This window comes from Mustela nivalis (genome assembly GCF_964662115.1).
Source record: "Mustela nivalis genome assembly, chromosome: 18".
Taxonomy (NCBI): domain Eukaryota; kingdom Metazoa; phylum Chordata; class Mammalia; order Carnivora; family Mustelidae; genus Mustela; species Mustela nivalis.
The window spans coordinates 44860580-44888201 of record NC_139037.1 but is presented as its reverse complement, the minus strand read 5'-3'; the positions used below and the strand labels follow the sequence as shown (position 1 = coordinate 44888201).

At 55.2% G+C, this 27622-nt stretch overlaps 3 protein-coding genes across 21 annotated transcripts in view; 2 read left to right on the top strand and 1 right to left on the bottom strand.

Moving 5' to 3' along the window:
* Positions 1-1101, bottom strand: part of SAMD4B (sterile alpha motif domain containing 4B) — a 37613-nt gene extending 36512 nt beyond the window's left edge. The window contains exon 1 of the mRNA XM_082709176.1: positions 956-1101. The gene's annotated coding sequence lies outside the window, so the exon portion shown is untranslated. The remainder of the gene's footprint in view (positions 1-955) is intronic.
* GMFG (glia maturation factor gamma) lies at positions 463-10247 on the top strand. 9 transcript variants are annotated; one of them, XM_082709189.1, is made up of 8 exons: positions 463-530; positions 6184-6251; positions 6691-6787; positions 6907-6956; positions 7804-7853; positions 9312-9394; positions 9838-9911; positions 10057-10247. In XM_082709189.1, exons 2-8 carry the CDS (start codon positions 6249-6251, stop codon positions 10126-10128), a joined length of 429 nt encoding a protein of 142 aa, XP_082565315.1. In that variant the 5' UTR covers positions 463-530; positions 6184-6248; the 3' UTR covers positions 10129-10247. The 9 variants fall into 9 exon arrangements, with proteins under 9 accessions (XP_082565315.1, XP_082565313.1, XP_082565319.1 ...); XM_082709187.1 differs by lacking the exon at positions 463-530 and adding an exon at positions 1474-1832; XM_082709186.1 differs by lacking the exon at positions 463-530 and adding an exon at positions 1792-2020.
* On the top strand, positions 465-27622 carry LRFN1 (leucine rich repeat and fibronectin type III domain containing 1). Of its 11 annotated transcripts, none has more exons than XM_082709172.1 (5): positions 465-530; positions 18306-18338; positions 20795-20849; positions 21236-22678; positions 25845-27622. In XM_082709172.1, exons 4-5 carry the CDS (start codon positions 21273-21275, stop codon positions 26749-26751), a joined length of 2313 nt encoding a protein of 770 aa, XP_082565298.1. In that variant the 5' UTR covers positions 465-530; positions 18306-18338; positions 20795-20849; positions 21236-21272; the 3' UTR covers positions 26752-27622. The 11 variants fall into 11 exon arrangements, with proteins under 11 accessions (XP_082565298.1, XP_082565289.1, XP_082565292.1 ...); XM_082709163.1 differs by lacking the exon at positions 465-530 and adding an exon at positions 15622-15753; XM_082709166.1 differs by lacking the exon at positions 465-530 and adding an exon at positions 15622-15753 and having other exon boundaries at positions 18306-18423.

The following is a 27622-nucleotide window of genomic DNA, read 5'->3' as shown; positions in this document are numbered from 1 at the left end:
CAAAGGGGGAGTGTGTATGGGAGATGGCTGGCACTTGGGTGGAGGGAGGGTCCTCCAGATGAATTTTGGGGATGTGAGGACATTTCAAAGTCTCTGAGGAAGAATTTCAGGGTATATCAGGGGCATTCCAAAGGACATGGTGGCAGGGAGGGGTTTGGAGATTTGGGGGCCATGTGTGAAACATCTCCCAGGTGATTTCTGGTGTGGGGGTAGGTAGGAGGGAAAATTCTTGGGACCTATGAGGCGGAAGACCTGAGGAGATTGTGGAGATATGCGAAATAGGTCTCCGGGGAAGATTTCTGGAATGTGCGGGGTCTGGAGGGGATCTCAGGGAGACTGCAGGAGATTTTTAGGGCTTATGAGGGAGGCTCGGGGAGGAGATATGACACACATTGTTGGAATAGATGAGGAGTGGCCTCCGGGGAATATTTCTGGACGGAGGAGGAGGATGGGGATCTGGGGCCAGAGGAGGGGTTCGCTGGGGAAGATTTCCGAGACCTAACCCGGCGTCTGGACAAGATTCTGTGGACGTAAGGCGGGGAGGGGGGGGCGGGGGGTCTTTCGGAAAGATTTCGGGCAGGAGGAGGGGTGCGGGTTTTCAAGGGGGCTCTGGGGCGGCTTTGGCGTGGCTGTGGGAACGCCCTCCAAGGAGGTGTCTGAGGCAGACCTGCGGGGGGGGGTTCGGGGGTAGGTCCCCCGGCCCCTCGCGGTCCCCAGGGTGTGAGGAGGGTTTCAGAGAAAAGCTTCCCAGGCGGCCTGGGCGGGCGACTCGGGGGTCGAGGGTGGGGGATTCTCTCGAGGGCCGGGACCCCAGAGGCCCGCGCTCGCCGCCGCCCGCCGCTCGGGGTCCCTGAGGGGGCGGGGCCGCCCGCGCGGCCTGGGGCGCCCAGAGGTGAGCCCCGCGCGCCCCGACCCGCCGCCGCCCTGCCGCCGCCCGGCCCTGTCCGCGACTCACCGCCTCGGCCTCCGCCGCCGCCGCCGCCGCTCGGGCCTCCTCAGGCCCCCGCCGCCGCCGTCTCCCCTTCTCCGGCCCGCGAGCTCCCCTCCCTCCTCCCGCACCGACCACCACCACCGCCGCCGCCGCCGCCGCCGCCGCCGCCGTCGCGCTGCGTCACCGCGCCGTGCGTCACCGCCCCTGGCCCCGCCCCGCCGGGGCCGCTGCTCGCCGGCATTAGCTCACGCCGCGGTGACGAACGGCGCGCCCGCCAACGGGCGGCGAGGGCAGCCCGAAGGGCGGGAGGTGTGCGCGGAGAAAGGCGGGGTCCTGGCGGAGAGGGGAACGCTGGGGGTTGAGCGAAGCCCAAGAGGCCCGCCCCCCACGCGCTGGGATTGGTTGACTGCGGGGCTGACGGGCAGTCGGCCCCTCCGGGACCTGGGGGCGGGCGGGCGGGGCGCGCGCGCGGCGTTGCCATGGGCGACGGGCGCGGGGGAGCCGGGGATTGGGCCTCCCCGCCCGCAGGGGGCAGTCTCGCGCGCGTCTACCTCAGCGGCCGCGAGCTAGGTCACAATTCCTGAATCTGGTGTTCAAGGCCTGCCTCCCCTCCCCTCTTGCACCGTCCGCCTAAGGCCTGGGCCCAAGTGGGCCCGAGCGGCCAGGTTACAGTTTGGCGCTCAGGCTCTGGACGCTCAGCTCTATCACCGCAACACTGTCTGAACTTGCTGCTTCGTGTCCCAAGTGGGAATAGGATTGAAAGAGACGATGCGTAGAAAGCGCTTGGCACAATGGAGGTCATCAACAAATGGGAGTTGTTGCTTTCACTATTGTAATCTGTTCATTCCACAAGCTTTCCTGGATCTGGTGACTAAGCGGAGCGGGGGCCCTCACCCAGAAGGTGACCGAGACATGGCGTCTTTGAGGAACTCCAAAGAAAATACAGTCGGGGTGGACGGAGTGTAGAGTTCCGGGCAAGGAGTGGTGGGAAATGAGCTGTGGCCAGATGTTTGGCCACTTGAGGGAGTTTGGGCTTGTCTTGAGGACGCTAGGGAGCCATGGAAAGGCTTCAAGTCAGGGAGAGTCATGGTGAGTTGGGGATTTGGAAAGATGGCTCCGGCTTTCATATGGAGCGTGGATTGGAGGGAATAAAACTGGGGCCTTCAGTAAAGGGAGGCAGTTGGGGTGGAACAGGGGCGTTTGCACCGGGGTGGGACTGTGGGAAAGGGAGGAGGTGTGGGTGGAAGAGACGCCCAGGAGGCCTAGTGAACCTGTCTTGGGACTGGCTGGCTGCAGAGCCGGGAGAGAGATTGAAATCCTAGACAAGGCCTCTGGATGGGGGGGTTAGGGGTTAGTGGTTTCTCCCTCAAAAGGAGACCCAGAAGAGAAGCAAGTTTGGAAGATGCTGAGTCCAGTGTGGGCTACCCAGCAGCGGGGCGGAGGTGCGGGTGGGGGGGCGGGGGCGGGCAGGAGGCTGCACAGAGATGGGTCTGGAGCTTAAGAGAACTTGGGGCCGGAAACCAAGATTTGAGGTTCATCAAAGATGGTAATTGAAGCTGTGGGTGATCTAGCCTTGGAGGATACGAAGGATGAATGGAGACAAGGACTCAACAGAACCCTAAGAAAGGAGGACACCTAAGGTTTGAGCAAAGGAATGGGCATCTGTCCAAGATTGAGAAGGGACAGCCAGACAGGAAAATGCAGTGAGGAAAGTTCATTTCAAGCCAGGCTGGCAGAGGGTATGGAATCCCATCCATTACCTCCTCCGTTTAAGCAAAAACCTTCGTGGCATGTAGAGTAGTTCAATAGATACCATTTCATTTATTCACTCAGTGATACTCAAGTACCTAATATGTGTCAGGGGCTTCAAGGTTCACTAGAACCTTGTTTCTAGAAATTCAGCAATGGAACAAAGCTTACATTCATGCCTGAAGCTTAAATTCTGGTTGAGGGAACACAATAAATAGATGTTATTTATTTATTTTGACAGAGAGATCACAAGTAGGCAGAGAGGCAGGGAGAGGGGGAAGCAGGCTCCCTGCTGAGCAGAGAGCCCATGTGGGGCTCGATCCCAGGACCCTGAGATCATGACCTGAGCCGAAGACAGAGGCTTAACCCACTGAGCCACCCAGGCGCCTCTAGGGGACACGATAAATAAATAAATATAATGTGACTTGGTGATAAGTACTACAGGGAAAAATAAAGCAAGCTGAGGGGATGGAGTGATGAGGTCAGCACTGTTTTAGCTGGGGGAAAGGTGTGATCAGGTGAGGTTTGAGCAGAGATCTGAAGAAAGGAAGGGGTAAGCCATAAGGGAAAGAAGGTTCCTAAAAGAGGGAACAGCAAGTGCAAAGGCCCAGTGGCAGGCTTAGTCACAGAACCACAAAGAGGATAATGTGGCTGCAATGGAGTGACCAAAGAGGGGAGGGTAGGAGAAGACAAGGTCCAGGTGGTAATGGAGGAGGGGTGGTGGCAGATAAAGGCCACTGTAAGGATTCTAGCTTTTACAACTAGCTTTTACCCAAATAACATGGAGGCTGTAGGAGGATTTGAGAGAGGAAGTGTGTCATCTGCTTTGGGTTTTATTAGGATCCCTATGGCAGTCCTGTAAAAAATAGTGTGTCTGTGGGGGTGGGGGTGGGCACAAGGGGACAGTGAGGAGGTTGCTGCAAGAGTTCAAGCAGGAGATGAAGATTTGGGGGACCAGGGTATGGGCCGTGCATGGAGGGGGGAGATGGGGAGGTTCTGGTTACATATCCAAGTTCAGAACTGACAATTCTGATGTACAGTGAGAGGAATGGGACAGGTTAAGGATGACTGAGACATCCATGTGGAGATAATCAGCTTAGCAGCTGGATGTAGGAGTCTATGTAGAGTCCACAGAGAAACCTAGGCTGGAGAAATAATTGGGGTATGCCCTTTGAAAGCCAAGAGACTGGATGAGATCAGGAGAGGACGGTAGGTGAAAAAGAGAAGGAGACGAAGGACTGAGCCCTGGGACACCCCACTGTTAAAAGGAAGAATCAGGGGTGCCTGGGTGGCTCAGTGGGTTAAGCCGCTGCCTTCGGCCCAGGTCATGATCTCAGGGTCCTGGGATCGAGCCCCGCATCGGGCTCTCTGCTCAGCAGGGAGCCTGCTTCCTCCTCTCTGTCTGCCTCTCTGCCTGCTTGTGATCTCTCTCTGTCAAATAAATAAATAAAATCTTTAAAAAAAAAAAAAAAAAAAGGATGAATCAGCAAGAGGCCGAGATGGAGCACAGCCAGAACACTCAGAGGAAACCCAGGCCAGGGTGTTGTCCTGAAAGCCAAGTGAAGAAAGTGTTAATCAGGGCACAGAGAAGGATGGATGGTGACACATGCAGCTGCCAGGGCACAACAGACAAAGACTGAGAATTGACCAGTAAGTCCCAACACCATAGAGGTCATTGGTGGCCCAGACAAGGCTACGTGAGGGATTGGGGACAGGAGTCACAATCTGCTGGGAGAGAGTTGAGAAAATCAGGAGGAGACATTGGAGGCAGCACGTATAGATGATTCTTTAGAGAAGTTTTGCTGAAAAGGGAAGGAAATGAATGGGCAATGCTGGACGGGAGATAGGGTTCTTCGTTTGTAAGAAGGAAGACAACCCAGGGCGCCTGGGTAGCTCAGTTGGTTGAGTGACTGCCTTCAGCTCAGGTCATGATTTGTGAGTCCCAGGATCGAGTCCCTCATCGGGCTCCCAGCTCCATGAGGAGTCTGCTTCTCCCTCTGACCTTCTCCCCTCTCGTGCGTGCGCTCTCTCTGTCTCTCTCAAATAAATAAAATCTAAAAAATATTAAAAAAAAAAAAAAAAGAAGGAAGACAACCCTACATGTAGACTGAGAGGAAAGATCTAGTAGGGATTCTCCCAGGGAAAGGGAGAATAGCTCTAATGACCCCTGTCCGTCGCGGGGAGGGGTGGGATCCAGTGCCTGTGGAGGGATTCAGAAAGGTGAGGGTTGGGGGTGGGGGGAAGCTGAGCCAATATGGCGGGCCAGCCACTGGGGAGCAGGAACCTGTGAAGAGTCTCTTTTTTTTTTTCCAAAGATTTTATTTATTTGACAGAGATCACAAGTAGACAGAGAGGCAGGCAGAGAGAGATGGGGAAGCAGGCTACCCCGCTGAGCAGAGAGCCTGATGCGGGGCTTGATCCCATCCTGGGATCATGACCTGAGTCAAGGCAGAGGCTTTAATCCACTGAGCCACCCAGGCGCCCCTAGTGAAGAGTCTCTTGGTTTTTATTTTCTCACTGAAATACAGGGAATTTTCCCATAAATTACTTCCCTTTTATTTCTCCTTTATATGACAGGACACTGTATTGATTTGGGGGGTAGGGGTTTGTGGTATAAGTAGGTTACAATATCTAGGACTTTGATTTCATGGTGGGAAAGGGGGCAACACAAAATGCACTTAATAAAAAAGGGAGTACTGGTCTGACACAATTGGACACCATTGTTGTAAGGCCCATTATTAGGCCCTGAGGCTGAATAAGTGCAGGAAAAAATCCAGCATTACCTGGAATAATGGAGTGGAGTCTCCACGGGATAATGTGTAATCTCGATATCCCCATCAATACGGTGGGTGTCAGTTTGGCTAGCAAACATCCCTAAGCTCCCCTTTTCTATTCTGGAATTAAAATATTCCTCCTCCAGGAAGTTCTCCTGGATCGTCCCCACTCTGGAATTAAAATATTAAATTAAATTAAATTAAATTAAAATATTCCAGAGTGGGGACGATCCAGGAGAACTTCCTGGAGGAGGGGAGGAGCTAAAGAGCTATCTTTCTCTCTCAAGTAAGCAGAGAGGCAGGCAGAGAGAGAGAGAGAAGGAAGCAGGCCCCCTGCCGAGCAAAGAGCCCGATGCGGCTGATCCCAGGACCCTGAGAACAGGACCCCAGCCAAAGGCAGAGGCCCTAACCCACTGAGCCACAGAGGCGCCCCAGACCTTGCTCTTATGTACAGTGTATTGAGCATGTCCACCATGCCAGGAGGTATGTAAGGCTGTTTTATCCCTACAGGAATCCTGAATCAGAGGGATGAAGCTACCTAGCTAGGGTCACACAGCAAGGCAGCATGTGAATCTGGGTCTGGGTGATTGCAAAGCCTGGGAGGTCCTGGCAGATGAGGGGGAGGAAGGAAGGGGAGGAGCCCTCTGAGACAGTTGTCCCAGAATGGGCATAAACAGGATGTGGTGTTGGATGAAACCTTTCCTCTGCCCCACACCCCTCCCCCTGCAGCCCTGGTCCCCAACTCTAGAAGACAGCGGAACTGAGAAAAGAAGAGGCCTGTGGACAGAAAAGTCATGGTTAGGGGGCTGAGGGGGTGTATGGGAAGGGCTGGGGGCTGGGGTGGGGTTGGGGTTGGGAGATTGCCTGGGTGAAGGTCAGCCTGGGGGCTAGTCAGGGGCTGGGAGGGTGACCCCATTGCAGCAAACAGCCTGGCTGGGGGAATAGAGATTCTGGCTCTGGGTTTAGTCCCTAGCAAGCAGATCCTCAATTGTTCCCTGAGGGCACCTGCCTAGAGGGCTGGAGCCCAGCCTCTGCCCTGCTCCCCAAACGCGTGCACTGGTAAGGGGTGGCACCCACCTGCGGAAAGCACCTTTTCCCTAATGTACCCGGGGCGTCCTATGGGCCGTCAGGCCCACCTCTTCATTAGTAGTTGGGGAAACTGAGGTTTAGGGAAGTTGACGGGGTGGGGGTGGGGGGCTTACGCTCTCTTAAGCTCTTCCTGGGCTTCTCTGGCAGTCGGATTCCCTGGTGGTGTGTGAGGTGGACCCTGAACTAAAGGAAAAGCTGAGAAAATTTCGCTTCAGAAAAGAGACAGACAATGCAGCCATGATCAGTGAGTGTCATCTCCTCCCCTGGAAGGTTGGCGGAGGGGGTGGGGCCAAGAAGGAAGTCTGGCTAGTGTCCCCACTGGATGGAAGGGGCAACTAACCCCCATATGCCATCCCTCCCCAGTGAAGGTGGACAAGGATCGGCAGATGGTCGTGCTTGAGGAAGAATTTCAGGTGAGGGTATGTGGGATGGAGGGGGCCACCAAGAAGGGCAGGGTGGGACTGGGAGAAAGAACCAGGGGGCTGGAACTGATGCTACGAGCCTGACTTCGGGGTCTAGACAGGACTGGAGGTCAAATCCCAGCTCAGTTGTGACTTGAGGCAAGAGACTTCACCTATATAGGTCTCTGTTTTCTCATCTGTGAAATGGGGATATCTGTACCTACCTGTACCTACCTCTTAGGTAGGTCTATGATTTAGTGCTTTAATCCTTGTCATGGGCCTAGAAGTGGGCCTGGCACATAGAATATGCTCAATAAAATGATGTTGGTGATGACAACGATGATGATATTTTATTGGCATGTAAATGAAAGTTTCCAGATAAATCAACAAAAACCTAGTGGAAATCCTGCATAAAAGGATAGACCTCCCCTTTTCTTGCCTCGATGTCTTTATCAGTCACACAGGGATGCTAATAAGGCTTACTTCGTAGTGTTGTGGTAAGGATTTGAGGGGGTAGCCCATGGAGGCTGGGGCTGTTTGACGGGGCGGTGGGAGGGGATCAACTAGGAGCTGGACCCTCTCAGGTCCTCTAAAAGACAGTGTAGCAAAATGGTTACGATTTGAACCCAGATTCAAATCTGAATCCTGCGGCTCGCTCTCCACAACCTTGGACCAGCGTCTTAACCACCCTGGGCCTGTTTGCTCACCTGTAAAGTGGGGCTAAGAGGAGAAGCTACTGCACAGAATTGTGGGAGAAATCAGTGAGTTAATCTATGTGTGATTCTTAGACCAGTGCCTAGGCACATAGGTTGACCTTACTTAATGACGGTCTTTTCTTTTTCTCCTCCCTCACCCCTAGAACATTTCTCCAGAGGAACTAAAAACAGAGTTGCCAGAGAGACAGCCCAGGTATCCTGGGGGTAGTGAGGGGAGGGTCAGGCCAGGGAGGGGTGAGGGTGATGATGAAGGAACAGACTGAGGGACCCCTTGGATTCCAGTATTAATCGCAGGTTCTGGTCTGGGTTCGAGGCCACGAATTCACACCCTAGGACTTTTTGTTTGTATACTAATATTTTTATTGCAGGATTTTACACTGGTAGTCATGTGATATTAGAGCTTGCTTTCTTTTTTTTTCTGTACAAACATTGTCAGATTTCAGTCTCGTGATTGCACTTCATTAAACAAAATATGAAATTTTCCTTTTTCAATGCCTGAGAATACTTTGGGAAGTGGGGGAGTTGTTTGACCTTTAATGATTGGGGAGAATCCTGTGTGAAGCCTCCTAAGCTAGTACAAAGGAGGTCTTCGACACTCCTGTGAAGCCTAGTCATGTTATTTTACACCTCCACTGGAGTGAATTTGGGGTTCACCAGGATTTTGACCTGCCATCTCAGGCTCTCCATCCCAGCCAGGACCAGCTCCCCAGGTGTCTGACAAGTGTAGTCACGCTGGGCCCCATGCACAGAAGGGAGTCTCAAACACAGACGGGGCTTAGTGCTCTGCGGCTGCCTGCCATCTGGAAATTTTTTATAGTTTTATCTTTGAGTTTGTGTTTTGTGTAAAGTCTGGTGGGACAAGTAGAGCATGCACTGGGGGCTTGGAGCCGCCTTCAGCTCACACATGGTCCCTCCATCAGCCCTGGTTGGTCAGGTTCTCCTCTGGTCGCTGCTACCCTCTGTCCCAGGCAGGGGGTCTGAGTGCAGATAGGGGAGGGTCAGAGTCAGAGTCAGGGTTGGCAGACACCCCCTGCATGACAATTTCCAAGGTCTGTCTACAAGCGAGCCAGGGGGTGTACTTGCCCTGTGAGTGTCCCCATGCCCAAGAGACCCCAACTTGAAGTAGTAAATTTAAAGAGCCAGTGACCAGTCTGGAGAGAGACTGTGGAGCAAAGGGAACAGCTTTTCTCTTGCCTTTTTTTTTTCTCTTGCCTTTTGAACAGCAGGCCCCACATTTCCATTTTGCCCTGGGCTTGGCAAATGATGGGCGCTGGCCTTCGTCCCAAAGGTCTAGAGCTTTGGATGGTTTCACGTAGTTCTTGAGCCTTTACACTCCGACGCAAATTCCCTGGGCTCAAATCTTTCCTGTATCCACGGAAATCCAGTTAAGTGACTCTGGGCCTTGGTTTTCCCATCTGAAGTATGGGAATAACAAGAGCACTTGTGTCAGGGGGTTATTGTGAATCAAACAAGCACTTACAATGAGTATTTTTCATCCTTTTGTTTTCACGGCCTGTATACTGGGGTCTCATTTGTTAGACCTAGGTTCTCAGACTCAGGCAAGATTTCAAGACTGTGGACTCCGGTAATGGGCATTGGGCCCGGGCTTCAGGCGGAAGTACTGAATTTGATTTCCCTTTGGCTGGTGTAGGTTTGTGGTTTACAGCTATAAGTACGTGCACGAGGATGGCCGAGTGTCCTACCCATTGTGCTTCATCTTCTCCAGTCCTGTGGGTGAGGCACGGCTCTCCCTGTCCCCACAAGAGGGTCTTAGATTCTGTGCTTGGGGTGTGCAAGAGCGGGTCCGTGGGTGCAGGTATGTGTGACTGGTGACTGTGTGAGTGTGCAGCATGTGTGGCGCATGGGTGTTGGGGTGGGGTGCGAGCTCAGATTCCTTAAGAGCCCACCTGTCCTCCTCAGTCTCAAGGTGTGTAAGCCAGTTAACCTCTCCCTTTTACTTAGAAACTCCTACGTGGCCTCTAAACCCTCTCCTGGGACCCTCAGCATAACAAGTCCCTCCCCCAAACAGCCCCCAAACCCTGAGTATGGCTTCAAGAGACCACCTTAGAACAGCTCCCAGGACCCTTCGAAAACTTCAGGGCCTGCAGGACATAACTAGGGCCTTAGTGATAAGCGGGGTCCCCTAGTTACTCTCTTTTCTCTTCTTTTGCACGCAGGCTGCAAGCCTGAACAGCAGATGATGTACGCAGGGAGTAAAAACAGACTGGTGCAGACGGCAGAGCTCACAAAGGTCTGGGCCTGGGGCTGAGGCTCCCCAAGGCTAGGGAGGTAGAGCCCGAGAGTCTGGGCTCCTGTTCTGAGTGGGGGAAGGGGCCAGAGGGCTCACTACTTCACTTCCTGAGTGGGTCTTAATGCGGAGAACTCTCCCTGCCTAGGTGTTTGAAATCCGCACCACTGATGACCTCACTGAAGCCTGGCTCCAAGAGAAGTTGTCTTTCTTTCGTTGACCTCTGAGCTGAGGAACTGGATTCCTGATGTCGGAGTCTCTGAAGAAACTGGGGACTGGGACCCCTAGGACCTGAACGTCTGAGCCCCTAAGGAAATTAAAATGCAGGAATTCAAGAGATCTCAGTTCTGTCTCTGTTTCTCCTTGGGAGACCTAGCAGAGGGTCCCTGCAGTACCGGCGTTAGGCCAGCAGAGGGCAGGCAGACCAAGTAGATGGCCGCTGAGTCCCAGAAGAAAAGGGGCGGGAGGGATACCTGTTTCTTGGCAAGAAAGGAAGAGGCCTGTAGGTTTTTCTGGGGAGGAGTTGGCGGGCTGAGGAATGGTGGGGGAGGGGTTTCCAGGAAGAATTGGAAAATATCTGAAACCAGGAGGGGGCCCTCCTAGGGGAATATAGCCACCTGGGTTTCTGAGAGTGAAGGAGGCAGAGTGCTTGTTCCCCTCCTCCCTACTTCTCACCGCAGCTCTAGGAGCTAGCAGACAGTGAGCCCCCAGGCTGGAAGAATTTTAAGATTTTATTTATTTATTTGACAGAGATCACAAGTAGGCAGAGAGACAGGCAGAGAGAGAGAGAGGAGGAAGCGGACTCCCTGCTTAGCTGAGAGCCCAATATGGGGCTCTGATCCCAGGACCCTGGGATCAAGTCCTGAGCAAAAGGCAGAGACTTTAACCCACTGAGCCACCCAGGTGCCCCTAGGCTGGAAGAATTTAAAGGCAGAAAAGCTGTTGAAGGATCAGACATAATTGCTTCAGGGAGTTGCTGTGGTGGGCGGTTTGTGGGGTTAGGGAGGCCTGAGGGCCCAAGGCTAGGGAAGGTGAGAGGATCTAGGACTCTCAGTGAACCCCTGAGGGGTATGAAGTTGAAGGTCAGGGAAAGGACCCCCTACCTGCCCCAGGTGGGAGATTCTTTTTTCTTTCATGTGGCATATCTGGGCTTTTGAGTCTCTTGGACCCTCTGTCTTTGTCTCTGAGGGACATTTATTGAGCACCCACAATGTACCAGGCTCTCAGAATTCTGAGATGGCCAGGTCTTCACAGAGATAAATCTCTCTGCTTCTCCTCCTAGTCTCTGGTCCTTTCTCTGTCCCCAGATGCAGGGACCTGGGAGCTCCCCCCCCCCCCCTTTTCAGGTTCCCTGTAGAGAGGTGTTCGTTGCCATGGTAACGATGACACAATGACCTTGGGCCTGGGCTGCCCCTCCCCCAGCCCTGTCATTCCTGGGGTTGGGTCCACAAGTCCAGCTCCAACCCCTCCCCAACCCTTCCAGCCAGAACACACCCATCCCCTCACCACCCGGCTCAGCCTATTCCTTTACCCCCTTGTCCCCTGTCAGGACAAGTCCTTTGCATAAAGAAATCGCGAACACATGCCCTCTCCTCCTCCCCCATGCCAGTATTAGGGGGAGGGATTTGAGTTTCTTTCTGACACCTGTCCTGGTGCCCTCCCCAGCCCATCTCTGCCAGGAACATCTCTACTTCTCGCTGTGATCACAGCCTCAGTCTCTCATGGCTAGAGATGGAAGAAGAGGAGGGCTGGGGATAGGAAAGGTCGTTCAGTTAAGAGGTCAAGAAAGCAAAAGGACTTGTCCAAGGTCGTGCACTTACATGATCAAATTAATAATAATAGTTAACTTTTTTTTTTAAGATTTTATTTATTTGACAGAGAGAAATCACAAGTACATAGAGAGGCAGGCAGAGAGAGGGAAGCAGGCTCCCCGCTGAGCAGAGAGCCCAATGCGGGACTCGATCCCAGGACTCTGAGATCACCACCCGGCCCAAGGCAGCGGCTTAACCCACTGAGCCACCCAGGCGCCCAATAATTGTTAACTCTTTGAGGGCTTCCTATGTGCCAAGTACCTCTATAAGCCCTTTACAGATGCTAACTCATTTAATCCTTACAAAATCCCAAGAGAATGGTATCATAATTATCCCCAATTTACAGATGAATAAACTGAGGCACAGAAGCCAAAATAGCTGCCTGAAACCCCACTGCTAGGGGTTTGCACAGTTAGAACTTTAACTCAAGGCTATTAGGGAGTGGTCAAAAGCCACTCCCTCTCTCCCGCAGGGAATTTAGGGGTTCATCCCTTCCTTTTCCTTCCCCTCCCCTCTCTCTATCCTCCTTCCCACGTAGTTGAACTTCTGTCAGCCTCCAGATTCATGATTGCAAACAATCCAATCAGGAAGAGGCATGTACGAGGAGTTGTCCAATCAGGAGCAGGGAATGTGGAACTCAAGGACCAATCAGAGAGGGTGACTCTGGAGACTGCCCAATACAGAGGAGGTTTGGCTAGAGGGATTGCAGAGGGACCAATCAGAGAGGCAGAGCGGAATACACCATCCAATGGAGAGTCAGCACAATGGGGCGTGGCTCCAATTTGGGGGCCACTCCTTCAAGGGTCCTCCCAGAACAAACGAGGGACCATCTCCTCTCTTCCCACTTGCTTTCACCTAGGCTTCACAGATCCAGGCTCCCTAATTTTTGAATCCAGGCCCTAGGGTTTCCCTGGGGAGCTTCTCCCTGCTAACCTTAAAGGAAAGTAGGGCTTACGTTAGAGAGGAAGAAACGGGATTTAGGGCGGAACTGAGAATGGGGGATCTAAATTAGGCAAGTGGTGCCTGGACTGAAAGATGCTTTTGGGGTGGAGTTTAAGGTGCTGGGGGCAGTGTTGGGGCTAAGAGGGTAGGACCTGGGCCCGAGGTCAACCTGATGTCAGAAAGGGTGGGGGGGGGCGGTTTGTTTTGGGCAGAGCCTTGGAGGGGGGTGGGGCTAGGATTGGGGGTGTGAGGGTGTGTGTGCGTGTGTAACTAGGCTTGGGGGCGGGGCCTAATTGTGGAAGTGTGAGAATGGTTGCCGGTCTCTATTAAAATGTCTGGGGCGGGAATTGAGGCTGGAGGAAACTTCCACCTGTTGCCCCCTTTCAGGCCAACTCACAGCCTCCAATCGCTGGGCGTTTCCCTCTTCCCTTCTAGTGACCCCAGGCTGGAACATTATGTTTATTGCTGAGTGTGTCTCCTGCGGTGAGTCTGGGGTGGGCCTACCTCCTTGGCCCTCTCCTGAGAGCTATCAAGAACACGTGTTTGCTGAGCACCCACTGGGTGTCCTTTGTCGTTCTGGACACTGGAGAGAATTGGTGCCCAAGCCTCTCCTCTCAGGAGGCTTATATTTCAATGACTAGACAACAAGCAAGAAACAAACAAATAAGTGAACAATAAAGAGACATTATTAACAAGCATGATAAATGCTAGGTAGGGGATAAAATGAGATGATGGGATAGAAATAGTGGGACCTTTTGTTGCCTCTTTAGTCTGTAGAAGACTCCCCCTGCTCACCAGTATTAGGTGACTATGTATTAGGAAATATATATTAGAAAATATTTCCAACATGCAGCAAAGTTGAAATAATTTTACAGTGAACCCTCATAGACCCACCACCTAGATTCTACCATTAACGTTTTATTGTACTTGCTTTCTCACCTCCCCATCCGTCAACCCATCCATCAACCCATCTTCTTTTTTATGGATTTCAGAGTAAGTGGCAGACATCTGGACAATTGGTGGAGGGTGAGGGGGAAACTGGGGAGGGGGAAGGAAGGACTCTCTGAAGAGATTACATTTGAATTAAGACTTGAATGAAAAGGAAGGGGAAAGAGTGCAAAGACCCCAGGGGCTGAACTGAGTGGGTGTGTTGGAGGAGTAGGAAGCCATTGAGGGGAGCTAGGAAATGAGAGTGGTAAAGGATGAGGTCAACAGGTGGATAGGGCCAGAGATACTTGGTGCTTAAGCTCTTTGTTTCCCCATCTCCGTGGATCTCCCTTTTCCATCCCAGGCCGGCCATGGCCTTCTTTTCCTTTCATTTCCTGCCATTTGTTACCTGTGTGACTTGAGGCGAATTAACTAACCTCTATGTGGTTAAATTTTCCTCATCTGTAAAATAGGGGTGTGATGGGACCTCCTCATCTGGCACCTGGGAGGAGTCAATGGAGTCATGTAGGAAGCTGTGCCATCCCTGGCGCACAGTAGCACTGGACGCTTGTCCACTTTTGTGGTTGTTAACTATTCTCTCTCTCCTTCTTCCCAGGCCAGGACCTCCACACCCCATCAGGGAGCATCAGGAACCAGGGTGGTGGTGGTGGTGCCTGGCTGGAGGTGGTGATAACGGTGGTGATGTTGGAATCTGGAGATTGGTGGGGAGGATTGTGGGTGTCCCCAGGGGGCATCTAATGGTGGTGAGTGGGGTCAAGATTCACTAAAGGGGAGGTTTTGCAGAGGTGCCCTGGATCTGGGAGACAGGGCAGGCTACAAGTGATGATGATGTGACTAGGAGGAATTTAGGGAAGGGGTTTGACAGAGGACCTTGATACAGTGGGATCCAAAAATGGGAAGGGTTTGAGCTGCCAAGGAGCTGGGGGTCTGCCATAAGATGGATTTGGAGGGGAGGCCTTGTTGATTTCTGAGTATCTCAGAAAAAGGTGGAGAGTGGCCTGAGATACTCAATGGGATTTGGGGGAGGGACTGGGGGGTCAGCTATTGGGTAGGAGTTTTGCAAGAAAGGAGTCTAAGCAAGGAAGGAGCAAAGAATCCTGGGATCCATGGAAGTCACAGGGAGGGGGAAGGGTCTGCAGGGTCAAAAAAAAAAAAAAAAAAGAGTAGGAACAGGAGGGAAAGAATCTGGCACAAATCAGGGGTTCTGGAAACCAAGGAGGGCTTTAGAGGGAAGGATGATCTGGGGTCTGATGGGAGGTAGTGAGGAAAGGTAGGGGGAAAAAGAGACATCTTGGGGCCCCCCTAGAAATTAGACCTGGTCTGGAGTCCCTCCTGGGGGGTCAGGGAATGGTTTGTGGTCCTAGAGGGTGGAAGGACATGGCTGGGGGGCCCCCAAGATGCACAAGGACATGGTTTGGGTCCCCAAAGGATGATCTGGTATCTCCCTGGATGTTGAAATATGGTTTGGGTCCTCTCTGGAAGCTGGGGCATGGTCTGGGGTCTACCTGAATGTTATAGTGTGATTTAGGGTCCCTGCAGGGGGTTGCTCTGGATCCCCCTTGGGTGCTGGGATATGGCCTGGGGCTCCCACTGGAGTATGGGGCAGAGTCTGAGGTCACCAAGGAGAGTAGGACATGGTTTGTGGGTTCCTGGGTGGCTGTAGAACATGGTTTGGATCCTCAGAAGAGGTAAGGCATGGTTTGAGGTTCCCCTGGGTATTGGGACATGATCCCAGGTCTCAGCTGCGAGATCGGAGTCCCCACGCCAGTTGGGGCGTGGTCTGGGGGGGGTCTCGGGGGAAGCCGGCAGGGCTGGAGGTGGGGCTGGGGAGGGGTCGGGGGCGGGCCGGTGGCTCCGCAGTGGAAAGGGGTCTGCCGCGCGTCCCCGGGCGGGGGTCTGGGCGGTGCGGCCGCCCCGCCCGCCCCTCCGGTCGGCGCCCCCTCCCCCCTTGCGGCGGTGGTGGCGGCTGGGCTCTGGCGGCGGGCGGCGCGGAGGGCGGAGCTCGGCGGCGGCTCTGGAGGGAGGGCGGGAGGCGGGAGGGAGGCGGCCCCGCGGCACCGCGCCCCCTCCCCCGGCCCTCCCCCCACCATGGCGCGGAGCGAGGCGGCGGCGGCGGGGCCGGGCCCTGGGCCCCCCCGGGCTGGGTGAGCGCGGCCCGCAGCGGCCCGGGAGGCGGCGGGCGGGGGCGCCGATGGGAGCGCGGGTGTGAGCGTGCGAGCGTGAGTGTGTGTCCGCGGCGCTGCGGCGGGCCCGGCGTGCGCTCGCGCGGCCCTGTGTGTGCCCGGCGCCGGCGTGTGCGGCGCCCTGCTTGTGTGGCCATCCGGGTGTGTGCGGGGTGTCGAGCCGAGGTGCTGTGTCCGGCCGCGCGCGTGTCCCCCTGAGTGGCTGCCCCTCTGGCTGTGTGTCTGGGGGGCTGTCGCGCGTCCATCGGAGGGGCTGTGTGCAGGTGTGTGTGCGTGGGCTGTGAGCCCAGGTGTGGGTACCCCCGCCTACCCCCCCCCCCCCAGCGAGTGTGCGCGGGGCTGGCTGCGTTGGGTGTTTGGGTCCAGGTTGGATGTCCATCCTAGGGTTTGTGTAGCCGGGTGTGCCCGTTTGGGTGTCCATTTGTGTTGTGTATGTGTGTGTATGTGTGTCTGCGGGTTGCATGTCTCTGAGGGTGTGTGTCTGTGAGTCCACCTCAGGTTCCCGGCTAGGGGCTGGGGCTCGTTCCTTGTGGGTCCAGGCCTCTGTGTGGGTTGGGGGAGGGGAGTTTGCCGCTTCCTTGGTCCATGTCAACTGGGGGGTCCTCAGCGGTCCTTGGGGGAGACGGCCATGTCTTCCCCTTCCCGGTGCCTGGGAGGTGGGGGGGGATGGGCGGCCGGTAGGTGGACAGATGGAGGGATGAGAGGCCGAGGGATGGACAGATGGGCTGGAGGGGAGGGGCACAGACCCGGCCCTTCCCCACCCACCCCACCCCAATCCCCCCACCCGCCAGATCTCCGCAGATACGCCTGCCTGAGTTGCCGGCATACAGATGGCCAGGCCGGGGGGTGGGGGGGGGATCTTTGGGCAGCTGGAGGGAGGATTGCCTTGCAGCGGGGCTCTAGGACTCAGCCCCCCAGCCCTTTGAGACTCCACCTGCTGAACTCTGACCTCAGGCCCTGGCAGGTGCCTTGGTTGGGGGTGGGGGAGGATGTGCTGGGAGGGAAGGATGTTAGGATTTCTTTGAGCTGGGATGTAGGTGGGGCGGGGGTACCCCAGGGCTGGGAGGGATGCGTGTTCATGACTGTGTGTGTGAATGTATGCCTATCTGTTGACTATGCCACTGTGGTTCAATATTTTATGTGCATTTTGGAAGTGTGTAATGTCCCTCCCAGGGCTGTTGTGTGAGTATGTGTCTGTCATGAGTGAACATCTCAGAATGTGTGTGCAAGGTGGATCTTTTTGTGCCTGTGGGCTTGATTGAATATCAGTTTTTGTGTTGCCTGTGTGTGCTTGTAGTTCTGTGTATGTGTGAGGTGTGTATCTGCTGGTGTGTGCATTTGTGCATCTGGCGGTGTGGGGATGGAGCAGTTTTGTGACCATGCACCTTGGGGATATGTGAAGTTGTGTTAGTGTTTAGGAGTGTGTCTGGGCATTTAAGAGCCTGCACCTGTGTGTCACCTGTATGTGCAAGTGAGTATATGTTGTATGTATGGGCCCCTGTGTGTTGGCAAATGTGCACGTGTGTGTCTGTTATAGAAGCATGAATCTGGTTGTCTGCAAGGGGGCACACAGGTTTCTCTGCTGTGTGTGTCTGTGGGTATGTATGAATGTGCAAAGGAAAGTCAGTGCTGTACATGCGTGCTTGTGTGCGGGTGTGTCCACCTTGAGGGTGTGTGTCTGTGCTGTGAGTCCATTTATGTGTCAGTGTTGGCCTTTGGGGATTGGGGTTGTATCTGTTCATACGTGCAGGGCAATCTGTATGCACGTGCTTGTCTCCCTGGCACAGGGCTGACCTTACTTCTTGGCCCAGTGAGACTCGAGCCTGTGTGGCCTGACCTGTGGTATGCTGGGGTCCTTCGTGGAGGGGGGCGTCCAAGGACACAAGTGTGTCCACATGCTGGGCCAAGAACCCACGGAGAGTGGGGGCACACATCTGGCTGGTGTGTTCCTGGAAATCCAGATGTGGAGACTTGGACTGTGGGTCCATGTGGGTTTTGGTGTGTCCGCAACATGTTGGTATGGCAATGGTATGATGGCGAGGATGGGGGCCTCTGGTTCTTTCCTACAAAGTTGGTGGACTGGGATGTGAACTCTGTAACACGCTGGGATCCTGAAATCCTGGATCTACAAGAGAAGGTGACTGGGAGGCCAGTTCCTGGATCTTGAGGAAGGAAGAAACCTAGACTCTGGAGTTTGAAGAAGGAAGAGACAGGGGTTGCAGACGCCAGGTCTTGAGGGAGGAGGGGGCTGGGTTCTCTGGCCTGGTGAGCCCATAGAGAACAAAGGGTTAAAGTCCTGGACTCCTGGGTTTGGAGGGTGAACAGTCCTGAGGCCCAGACTCCCTGGATTCCAGAAACAACTCGCTGGGTCCGTCTGAGATCGTGTAGAGTCTGCAGCAGGAGGGCGGAGAGAATGATCACCCCAGAGATTTCCTTGGCCAGGATGGTCTCTGAGGCAGGTCTTCAGAGAGGAGCCCGAAGGATGCTAATAGGATCATTTTGTTCCTTTGCAGGTACCGGCCCAGGCCCTGACTTCTTGCAGAGAGGTGAGTGGGGTCCTCCAGGCTGGGGAGAGAGATGTGGAGTGATTGGGCCTGCTCTGAGCCAGCTGGAGGCCTGAAGCCCTGCCTGGTATGGATTTCAGGGCAGGGTACGGCAGTGTCCAAGGGGTGGGGGTGAGGGTGACAACAAGGTCAGGAGCATCGTGTTTGGGTCAGGGCTCATGGTAGAGCCTGGACACGGGTGGTAGGTGGGGATTTTAGGCCTGGAGGCATCCCCTCTCTGGATGGGTAAGGTGGTGGGGACAGGGAAGTCTCCTGGTGATATGGGAAAAGGGCACAGAGAGTTTCACAACATGAAGTGATCCCCTGCATTTGGAGAGTGGCATGGACATGGTTTACCATTTGTGTGTGTGCGTGTGTGCATGTGGGAAGATCTCCTGGTCACCTGACCTGCTGGTGGCTGAGAGAGAGCCAAAGAAAAATGATATGTTAATAATTATTAGTAGTAATAGTAATAATATTTAGTAATAATAGTAAAAATATTTAGTAATAATTACTAATAGTAATAATAATATGATGATGATGACAATGATGATGATGGCTGCTAATATTTATACAGGGTTTACTCTGTCAGGAACTGTCCTAAACATGTTACACTGTATTATCTCTGAATACTTAAAATAACCCCATGAGGTAGCTGCTCCCATTATCCCCCATTTTATAGATGAGCACATTGAGGCACAAAGAGAGGCAGTCACTCGATTAAAGTCACGCTGCTGGGGCCTGGGGTATGAGCCGCAGCAGTCAGGTCCCAGTTCTTCCTTGCGATGCCGCACTGCCTCTCAATAAACGTTAGCTATTTCTATTGCTGTTATTATTCCTTTCACTTGAGTCCCACCCCAGCTGTGGGAGGCAAAACCATGTACTTGTGCTTCACAGACTGGGGTTCTGAGCCTTAGAGACCCCGCAGACGAGCAGGTGAAGAGCCGGGCCTCCGAACTCGGGAGCTCTGCCTGGCAGACCAGGGTTTTCTATCTGAGACCGATCAGTCTCCCGGGCACAGAGCACAAGACCAATTAATGGGGGGCACTCAGAGACTCGGTGGGATGCCCCAACTCTGCCCCTCGTCCTCTGTGCATCCCAGGCACTGGCTCTCCGTCTCTATCTCTTTCTGCCTCCCTCTTGGTCTCTTAACGATAGTGTCTTCAGATTGCCTCCTGCCTGTTCTGGCTCGCTCTCCCTCTTCATCTTTTGATCTCAGTGCCCTTCTCTGTGTCTTCTTCTCTGTTCTTCAGTCTCTCTTGGCTTCAGGCTGGCTCCTTGCCTCTGTACCTTTCTTTCAGATTCTTTCTTGTTTCCTTTCCTTTTATTTATTTATTTACATACTTGCTTATTTACTTATTTATCTATGTGAGCTCCTGGCACAATGTGGGGCTCGAACTAACCACGCTAAGATCTAGAGTCATATGCTCTGCCCGCCAGGCATGCCTCAAGTTCTCTTTTTGCCCCTTTCTCTCTCTCTCTCTCTCTGTTCTTGCCAGTCCACACCCCCCCCCCCAACTTGTCTCCCTGTCTCTTCACCTCTCTCTCTCTCTCTGACTGTCTTGGTCCCCTCACTACAGCCTGGAAGACCTAGGGCCACAGCAGGCTGCAGCCCCAAACTGCAGATTCCTAGGAGGTGGGCTGGCAGGGACTGGGTGCAGGGTGGGGTGAAAGCAGTTTCAGGGACGCCCCCTTCCCATCCTTTCCTCTTCACCCCCCACCCACCCCTTGTTGTGATGGGAGTTGACACGTCGTGGGCTGCAGGCACCGCAGGGAAATCCCTGCCGGAAGGTTTTGCCTGGAGCAGAGGCATAGCGTGAGTGTGTGAGAGTGTGGGCATGTATGGGGCCTTGTAAGTGCCCGCTTATGTGAGCATGAAAGCCTGCCTGCTGCCTGGGAGCTCACCAGGGCCCAGGATGAAACCTGGCTCAGAGAAGGACTTCCCAAGGCTGAGCCAGAAGACATGTGTTTTTCTCAGCCCCTCCTACCTTCAGATTCCCTCTGCCACTCCCAAGGGGGGATATGTTTGGGGGGGGGGCTTACCCTTAACATTCACTGAATATTTACTATGTGACAGACGCTGTGCTCAGTGGCTCCCACTGAATGAGCTCACAGAACCATTCCAACAACCCAGGGAAGATGGTACGAACATCATCCCATTTTGCAAATCAGGAAATTATGGCCTAGGTTAGGGGAAACATTCATTTGGGATCACCAAGCGAGCAAGTGGGGGAGCCAGGACGTGAAGTCTGGTCTGTATGATTTCAGAGCGCTTACTTTTAATGATGGTGCACACTTCTATGCCCGGCACATAGCGGGCACTCGGTGGTCATGGTGATAATAATCACCAACATGAGTTGAACAGATTTCATGGGCCAGGCGTGGTTCTAAGTACATAATGCTCATTAACCCATTTAATCCTCACAGAGGTAAGGCCTGTTCTTATCTCCATTTTACAGATGAAGAAACCGAGATTCAGAGAGGTTCAGACACTTGCCCGAGGTCACACAGCTAGTAAGTGTCAGAGCTGGAATTTGAACCCAGGGGCTTTGGCTTTGAAATTCATGACCTTAAACCCTAGTCAGCCATGAGTTTTCCGAATATTAAGTGGGTACTGGAAGGCCCAGGCTTAGTCAGGTGTTACCCCGCTGGTTGGGAGATCATGAGAAGTCTGGGCCTTCTGGAGGAGAGTCAGATTTGGGATTGGGACACTCAGGGGTGGGGTAGTGAAGTTTATCAACCAGCGTGGAAATATTGTCCATTAACGATGAAACGCATGGCCGCTGATGAGCAGTCCTGCCACTGTTCTGCCGCGGGTATCGGGAAGGGAGGGACACAGTGGTCGGCCAGGCTGGTGGTCAAGCCCTGCGCCTGCGTAATCCCGTCCCCTTCCCTCGCAGGTCTCACGCCCCACTGCTCCCGCCTTCCCCCTGCACCATGGCTCCGGGCCCCTTCACCTCGGCGCTCCTCTCGCCGCCGCCTGCTGCCCTGCCCTTTCTGCTGCTGCTCTGGGCTGGGGCATCCCGTGGTCAGCCCTGCCCCGGCCGCTGCATCTGCCAGAACGTGGCGCCCACGCTGACCATGCTGTGCGCCAAGACTGGCCTGCTCTTCGTGCCGCCAGCCATCGACCGGCGCGTGGTGGAGCTGCGGCTCACGGACAACTTCATTGCGGCTGTCCGCCGCAGGGACTTCGCCAACATGACCAGCCTGGTGCACCTCACCCTGTCCCGCAACACCATCGGCCAAGTGGCCGCTGGCGCCTTCGCCGACCTCCGCGCCCTCCGCGCCCTGCACCTGGACAGCAACCGCCTGGCCGAGGTGCGCGGGGACCAGCTCCGCGGCCTGGGCAACCTCCGCCACCTGATCCTTGGCAACAACCAGATCCGCCGGGTGGAGTCTGCTGCCTTTGATGCCTTCCTCTCCACCGTGGAGGACCTGGATCTGTCCTACAACAACCTCGAGGCCCTGCCGTGGGAGGCTGTGGGCCAGATGGTGAACCTGAACACCCTCACGCTGGACCACAATCTCATCGACCACATCGCTGAAGGGACCTTCGTGCAGCTGCACAAACTGGTTCGCCTGGACATGACCTCCAACCGCCTCCATAAACTGCCCCCCGATGGCCTCTTCCTGCGGTCCCAGGGTGCGGGGCCGAAGCCGCCCACGCCGCTCACGGTCAGCTTTGGCGGCAACCCGCTGCACTGCAACTGCGAGCTGCTCTGGCTGCGGCGGCTAACCCGGGAAGACGACCTGGAGACATGCGCCACTCCCGAGCACCTCACCGACCGCTACTTCTGGTCCATCCCAGAAGAGGAGTTCCTGTGCGAACCGCCGCTCATCACGCGGCAGGCGGGGGGACGGGCCCTGGTGGTGGAGGGCCAGGCGGTCAGCCTGCGGTGCCGCGCCGTGGGGGACCCCGAACCCGTGGTGCACTGGGTCGCGCCCGACGGGCGGCTGCTGGGGAACTCAAGCCGGACCCGGGTGCGGGGGGACGGGACGCTGGATGTAACCATCACCACCTTACGGGACAGTGGCACCTTCACCTGCATTGCCTCCAATGCCGCCGGGGAAGCCACGGCACCTGTGGAGGTGTGCGTGGTGCCCCTGCCTCTGATGGCGCCCCCGCCGGCAGCCCCGCCACCTCTCACCGAGCCTGGATCTTCCGACATAGCGACACCCGGCCGCCCTGGTGCCAACGAGTCAGCTGCTGAGCGCCGGCTCGTGGCGGCAGAGCTGACCTCGAACTCGGTGCTCATCCGCTGGCCCGCCCAGAGGCCTGTACCCGGAATCCGCATGTACCAGGTCCAATACAACAGCTCCGTGGATGACTCCCTGGTCTACAGGTGGGTGCTGCAGTCCCAGGACGCCCCGCCCACTGACTCCCGGGGCCCTCCCCTTCATCTTCGCAGCCTCTTGGCCTTCTTGCTCAGCCTCGGTTCTCTAGATGGCTGTGCGGAGTTGTCCTGGGCTCTCATTTGCCCTGTCCCCTCCTCTTTCTACTTCTGTCTCACGATCTCTTTCTGCTTTTCAGGCATTTAGTAAATCTTCATTGAGACCCCACACAAGCCAGACGTTAATATGCCCAGCACAGTTCCTACTCTCTGGGGTTCCTGGTCTACATCACTGCTGGCCAAAGGTGTCTGGCCATTTACCTTGTCAGTTAAACATTTTGGAACATGAACTATGTTCGCACACTTACATATGTATAGTTACATTTATATTTACAGATTACATACCAGTGTTACTGTATCAACCCACTGGGTACATTACAGAACAGAAAAGGAAAAGTATGAGAAAAATAAATAAATGCTCCTTTGATCATACCCACTTCGTTGCGAAGTGGTGATAATGCCCCCTCCCATTTTATAAACGCCCATGTTATTTCCACCATCCACTAGGCTAGAAGCCCTTGCTCTGGTGTAGACAGATCTGTTCGGTATAGACAGACATTAAAAGGTTACTTTCTCCTATCATCTCTGTTATTCTCTTGCTTTTGCCTCTATCTACCTGTACCCTCTCTCCCTCCGGCTCTTTTAAGGCACTGAGCCCTTGCTCTGCACTAGGCCCTGTGCCACCTCATTCAATCTAACCAGCTCTGCTGTGAAGCAGTGATGATCCCCCCTCCCATTTTATAGATAGGGAAACTGAGACTCAGTGGGAGGAAATCACTTGATCAAGGTCACAGAGGAAAGTGGCAGAGCCAGGATTCCAGGCCTTACCCTTCTAACTGCTAATCTTGCCCTTTTGACATTGAACAGACATTTAGTGAGCACCTGCTGTTTGCCAGGCAGGGATTAGGGGAGAAGGAGAATACATTTCTGTAAATGACTCTTGGTTTCTGTGACTCTCCACCTCTCTTTTTCTCTCTTTCATTATTTAACCCTTGGCCACTGTGTGTGTGGGGGGTGGGGAGTATCCTCAGACACTGCATGTACACAGATGTTGGTGGCCCTCTGTCCCCAGCAGGGCAACAAACCCCTGGTGTTTTCCTTTCCCCTTAAGGCCACAGTTCCAGTCCCCTGTCCCCCCATTGCAGATCCCTGCACTCCGGTGCTGTAGGGGTTAACCTCCTCACTGCTGCCATGGGCGGAGGTGACGACCAACCAGAAACCTGATCTGCTGCCTGCTCAGGTCCTTGCGGCCAATTAGAGACACACCAGCCGAGGCTTTCTTAAGGAGCCAGCCTCTGTCCTTGAAAAGTGGGGAGTCCCTAGCAACTGGCTACTTTGGGGGAAGGAGCAAGAGGTATCCAAGCCTCTTGGGAAGGGGAGAGGAGAGGATGAGGAAGACATACAGCTAGGGGTCCGAGGTTGGATGGGGTGGGGGCAGTGTGTGAAATGGCAGGAAGGGGGGTCCACCGGAAATGTGGGTAGGCCTTTTGGGGGGAGGCTTATTTGAAATCTTCTGGTTGAAGGGTGGCCCTTGGTGGTAACAGAGCTAAGGTGGGCTTCAGGACCAGAGCTGGCCTGGTCAGAGGGAATGTGAAGTTTCCCAGAGAGAAGAGGCCCATGGAGGTGGGGGTGTGGCCTCTCTCAGGAGACAGGGCTCCTGCAGCATGATCCCAGGCAGAGGAGGCCCAGTCCTTGTCTCTGGGGACCCACTAAGAGTTTTGGAGGTAGGGAAGGCTTGTGAGATTGAGTCCTGGGCATGCAAATTCATGTGGACATGGCAGTCCTGGCTTAGCCAACAGCCCAGAAGGTACGTGCCAAATAGAAGAGGGTCAAGGCCTAGTGGGAACGGTTTTACAGATGGGGAAGAGTGCAGTTGGCAATAAAGTGTGAGCCACAGCAAGGGTTACTGGCCAACACAGGGTGGGATGTGAGCTAATCATGATGAAATTATTGGGTGTCAGGCGTTAGGTGTGTTAACTTATTCACACATCACACTATCTTTATGTTGATCTTAATATCTCCATTCTGGGGAAGCAAGGCACAGAGGGTTTAAGAAACTTGCCTAAGGTCACAGTGCTAGCAAGTGGCAGAGAGACTCAAACACGGCTCCGAGACTTTGTCAGCATAATGGCTCCTTTACAATGATCCTCATTGGAGGGCAGGGGCCGATAGCAAGAATGGGGCATGTTGCTTGGTTACATTTGACCCAATTACAGATGAAATTTATCTGGGCGGGGGGCATGATTTCATGACCTCTGGTGGTATGGGGCAGAGTGTGCACACAGAGTGACTGATTGCACGACATGCAGAGTGGGCATGGCCCTAGGCACAGTAGGGAAACCATCCCTAGGAGGCCTTGGGAGTGTGGCTTGGAAGCCACTGCTCAATCAAAAGGGGAGTGGCTTATAGATGGCCCCTTAGTGGATGGGAATAGGGACTTGAGGGGTTTGGTAGTTGTCCCAGAAGACAGACACAGCTTGATGTATCTACCCAGAAGTGGGACATGCAGGTGAGGGCTGTGGCCTCTGAGTTTCCCCAGAAAGGATGGGAATACATAGAAAAGAGAAACTGGAAGAGCATCCATTGTCCCAATTGAAGTAAGACAGAGTGGGTGAGCTGACCTCAGCATCCGCTTGAGTGAGGATGGGACATACAGGAAACGAGATGAGGCCTGTTGTATGGGGGCCCTTAAAGGGTGGAAATATGTAGACCTTAAATGGCAGTTGTCCCAATGAAAGTGAGACACTGCCAGGTGGTGTGTTCCTTGAGGGCAGGCCTGAAAAGCTGTAGCACCCCCTCCCTTGCAGGGGGTGGGGGGTGGTGGTGGTAGTGGTGTGTGTGTCAGAATATGCAGATGAGGGAGCAGGAATGGCAGATACTACCTAATAGGTGACAAAACACCACAGGAGTGGGTCTGAGGGCAGGGCACGCAGAGGAGGGCCATGGCCCACAGCAGGGGTCCTGACAGGATGGGAATTTGTCGCTTGAGTGGCTGCTACTATCCCATAGAGGGTGAAATACCAGTAGGGACACATGGTTTGGTCCCCCCTGGTCACCACGGGTGGGGCATGAAAACGAAGTAATGCTAACCCAGTGCTGATGCCCTCCTATCCTGCAGGATGATCCCATCCACCAGCCAGACCTTCCTGGTGAATGATCTGGCAGCGGGTCGCGCCTATGATCTGTGCGTGCTGGCTGTCTATGACGATGGGGCCACAGCACTGCCGGCCACTCGAGTGGTGGGCTGCGTGCAGTTTACTACCGCTGGGGATCCTGCACCCTGCCGCCCACTGAGGGCCCATTTCTTGGGCGGTACCATGATCATCGCCATCGGGGGCGTTATCGTCGCATCGGTCCTCGTCTTCATCGTTCTGCTCATGATCCGCTATAAGGTCTACGGCGACGGGGATGGCCGCCGTGTCAAGGGTACCTCCAGGTCGCCGCCGCGGGTCAGCCACGTTTGCTCGCAGACCAACGGTGCAGGTGCATCGCAGGCCGCGCCCCCGCCGGCGCAAGACCGTTACGAGGCGCTGCGCGAGGTGGCGTCCCCAGCTGCTGCCGCAGTGGCGGTTGAGGCCAAGGCCACCGCAGCTGAGACGGCTACCGCGGAGCCAGAGACCGTTCTTGGACGCTCCCTGGGCGGCTCGGCCACCTCGCTGTGCCTACTGCCATCTGAGGAAACCTCTGGGGAGGAGTGTCGGGCAGCGGCGGGCCCTCGGAGGAGCCGTTCTGGGGCCCTGGGGCCGCCAGCTTCGGCGCCTCCCACTCTAGCTCTGGTTCCTGGGGGGGCCCCGGCTCGGCCGAGGCCGCAGCAGCGCTATTCGTTCGATGGGGACTACGGGGCACTCTTTCAGAGCCACAGTTACCCGCGCCGCGCCCGGCGGACAAAGCGCCACCGGTCCACGCCACACCTGGACGGGGCCGGAGGGGGCGCGGCCGGGGAGGACGGAGACCTGGGGCTGGGCTCCGCCAGGGCACGCCTGGCCTTTACCAGCACCGAGTGGATGCTGGAGAGTACCGTGTGAGCGACGGGCGGGCGCCGGGACGCCTGGGTGCCGCGGACTAACGCCCAGCCGCATGGACGCTGGGGCAGGACTCGGGGAGAATGCACGGCGCCTAGTCGTCGGACTAGAGGCGGAGACTTGCCCTTCTTGTCCTCGGAGTTGGGGGGGGCGGGGCTCCCTCGTCTGCGGCTCTTGGTCATGCCCCCGGGCCCGAGGGGGTTAGGGGGCGGGCAGCCGGGCCCCCCTCCTCCACGGACTCCTCGCCCCCCTCCTGCCCCTCCCCCCGCGCGCTCGCGGACCTCGCTGGAGCCGGTGCCTTACACAGCGAAGCGCGGGGAGGGGCAGGGCCCCCCGACACTGCAGCACTGAGACACGAGCCCCCTCCCCCCGCCCGGGACCCGGGGCAGGGGCGAGGGGCCCATTTCTTGTATCTGGCTGGACTAGATCCTATTCTGTCCCGCGGCGGCCTCCAAAGCCCCCACCCCCACCCCATTCACTTCCCTGGTCCCGTCGGGTCTGGCTTGGGGTCCCCCTTTCTCTGTTCCCTTCGTCTCTGTCCTGCCCCCTGTCTTCTTTGTCTTACGTGTCTGCCCTTCTCTATTTGTGTCCCCTTTCTCTGTCCCTTCCCTATTTGTGTCCCCTTTCTCTGTCCCGTCATCTCTTCTCCCTCCACTCTCCCATTTCTTGTCCAGTTGTTTCCCTATCTCTCCCGATTACCTCTTCCCCTGCACATTCTCCCGGGCAGGTCCCACTGGAAGGACCAGACTCTCCCCTATTCCTTCCTCTTTTCCCAAATAAATCCCCACATGAACAAAGTCCAAAACCAAATTCCCCTCCCTGCCGGAGCCGGGACCCTCCGCCGCAGCAGAATTAAACTTTTTTCTGTGTCTGA

Coding starts and splice junctions, on each gene's coding strand:
- GMFG (XM_082709189.1), top strand. Junction 6,957..7,803: donor TGCTTGAGGAAGAATTTCAG/GTGAGGGTATGT, acceptor CCTCACCCCTAG/AACATTTCTCCAGAGGAACT. Junction 9,912..10,056: donor AGACGGCAGAGCTCACAAAG/GTCTGGGCCTGG, acceptor CTCCCTGCCTAG/GTGTTTGAAATCCGCACCAC.
- LRFN1 (XM_082709172.1), top strand. CDS start 21,273: ATGGCTCCGGGCCCCTTCACCTCGGCGCTCCTCTCGCCGCCGCCTGCT. Junction 22,679..25,844: donor GATGACTCCCTGGTCTACAG/GTGGGTGCTGCA, acceptor CCTATCCTGCAG/GATGATCCCATCCACCAGCC.